Source organism: Procambarus clarkii, chromosome 46, assembly GCF_040958095.1.
Source record: "Procambarus clarkii isolate CNS0578487 chromosome 46, FALCON_Pclarkii_2.0, whole genome shotgun sequence".
In the NCBI taxonomy this organism is placed as follows: Eukaryota; Metazoa; Arthropoda; class Malacostraca; order Decapoda; family Cambaridae; genus Procambarus; species Procambarus clarkii.
The window spans coordinates 18,200,914-18,202,771 of record NC_091195.1 but is presented as its reverse complement, the minus strand read 5'-3'; the positions used below and the strand labels follow the sequence as shown (position 1 = coordinate 18,202,771).

Here is a 1,858-nt window from a genome sequence, read left to right as displayed (position 1 = left end):
CTAATACGTCAAAAACACGTTAAGCCAAGATGTAACAACTTTATTACAAGATGGAACAAGCGGATAATAGAGACAGTTACGGTTTGTGTTTCCAGGGCTCAGAGCTGGTATAGGTCTGCTCAGAGCTGGTATAGGTCTGCTCAGAGCTGGTATAGGTCTGCTCACAGCTGGTATAGGTCTGCTGACAGCTGGTATAGGTCTGCTGACAGCTGGTATAGGTCTGCTGACAGCTGGTATAGGTATGCTCAGAGCTGGTATAGGTCTGCTGACAGCTGGTATAGGTCTGCTGACAGCTGGTATAGGTCTGCTTACAGCTGGTATAGGTCTGCTCAGAGCTGGTATAGGTCTGCTTACAGCTGGTATAGGTCTGCTTACAGATGATATAGGTCTGCTCAGAGCTGGTATAGGTCTGCTCAGAGCTGGTATAGGTCTGCTCAGAGCTGGTATAGGTCTGCTCAGAGCTGGTATAGGTCTGCTCAGAGCTGGTATAGGTCTGCTCAGAGCTGGTATAGGTCTGCTCAGAGCTGGTATAGGTCTGCTCAGATCTGGTATACTGCTCAGAGCTGGTATAGGTCTGCTCAGAGCTGGTATAGGTCTGCTCAGAGCTGGTATAGGTCTGCTCAGAGCTGGTATAGGTATGCTCAGAGCTGGTATAGGTCCGCTCAGAGCTGGTATAGGTCTGCTCAGAGCTGGTATAGGTCTGCTCACAGATGGTATAGGTCTGCTCACAGCTGGTATAGGTCTGCTCAGAGCTGGTATAGGTATGCTCACAGATGGTATAGGTCTGCTCAGAGCTGGTATAGGTCTGCACACAGCTGGTATAGGCCTGCTCAGAGCTGGTATAGGTCTGCTCAGAGCTGGTATAGGTCTGCTCACAGATGGTATAGGTCTGCTCACAGCTGGTAGAGGTCTGCTGACAGCTGGAATACTGCTCACAGCTAGCATACACCTCATTAGTTCCGTATCATTCCCCAAACTTAAAATTTTAATTCGAACTAATTGTGGAATTTAACAAGTTTAATTTTAGCAATCACTCAACACAATTAACAGCGTACTAGAGCTGATTGCCTCGTACTGTAAGAACCTTTTCCCATCCACTAAATAATTAAGGATTTGGGGGAGCTTTTCGTTTGATTAATTTTAATAATTCATAGAATTCTGGTCTGGGACATGTTTTATACATGTTCAAAATACATATTCAATTGGTTCGCGTAAGGAAAATAATGTATATATGGGAGCCTGATTAATATGAGATGTAGAAAGAGTTTATATATGTTTTTTTAGTTTATTAGAGAAAATTAAAGAGAGAGAGAGAGAGAGAGAGCAAGCAAGCCAGAGAGAGAGCCAGAGAGAGATAGCCAGAGAGCCAGAGAGAGTGAGTGAGTGAGAGAGAGAGAGCCAGAGAGAGAGAGAGCAAGCAAGCCAGAGAGAGAGCCAGAGAGAGTGAGTGAGTGAGAGAGAGAGAGCAGCAAGCCAGAGAGCCAGAGAGAGAGAGACAGAGAGAGCAAGCAAGCCAGAGAGCCAGAGAGAGCCAGAGAGAGAGAGAGAGCCAGAGAGAGAGAGAGACCCAGAGAGAGAGAGAGCCACAGAGAGTGAGTGAATGAGAGAGAGAGACGGACAGACCCAGAAAGAGAAAGAGAAACAGACAAAACCTCTCAAGTAATAACCCCCCCCCCCCCACACACTAACCAAAAGACTCTACAGAAGTCATAATGACAGGTCATCTAACCATGGAAATACGTCAGAGTTATTAACTTGTCCAAAATGGCCTCGCTAACTACCACACCGTCCAACAACTAGCAGAACTGACGTTAAAAGTCCGCAGCAAAGTGTCAGACCAGCGCGTGGAACAATGCCA

General features: G+C 46.4%; 1 protein-coding gene across 1 annotated transcript; it reads right to left on the bottom strand.

Annotated features, from left to right (window-relative positions):
* On the bottom strand, positions 1 to 954 carry LOC123747826 (uncharacterized). The gene has a single exon (XM_045730031.2). It carries the CDS (start codon positions 952 to 954, stop codon positions 1 to 3), a length of 954 nt encoding a protein of 317 aa, XP_045585987.2.
* Between the last annotated feature and the right edge of the window lie 904 nt (positions 955 to 1,858).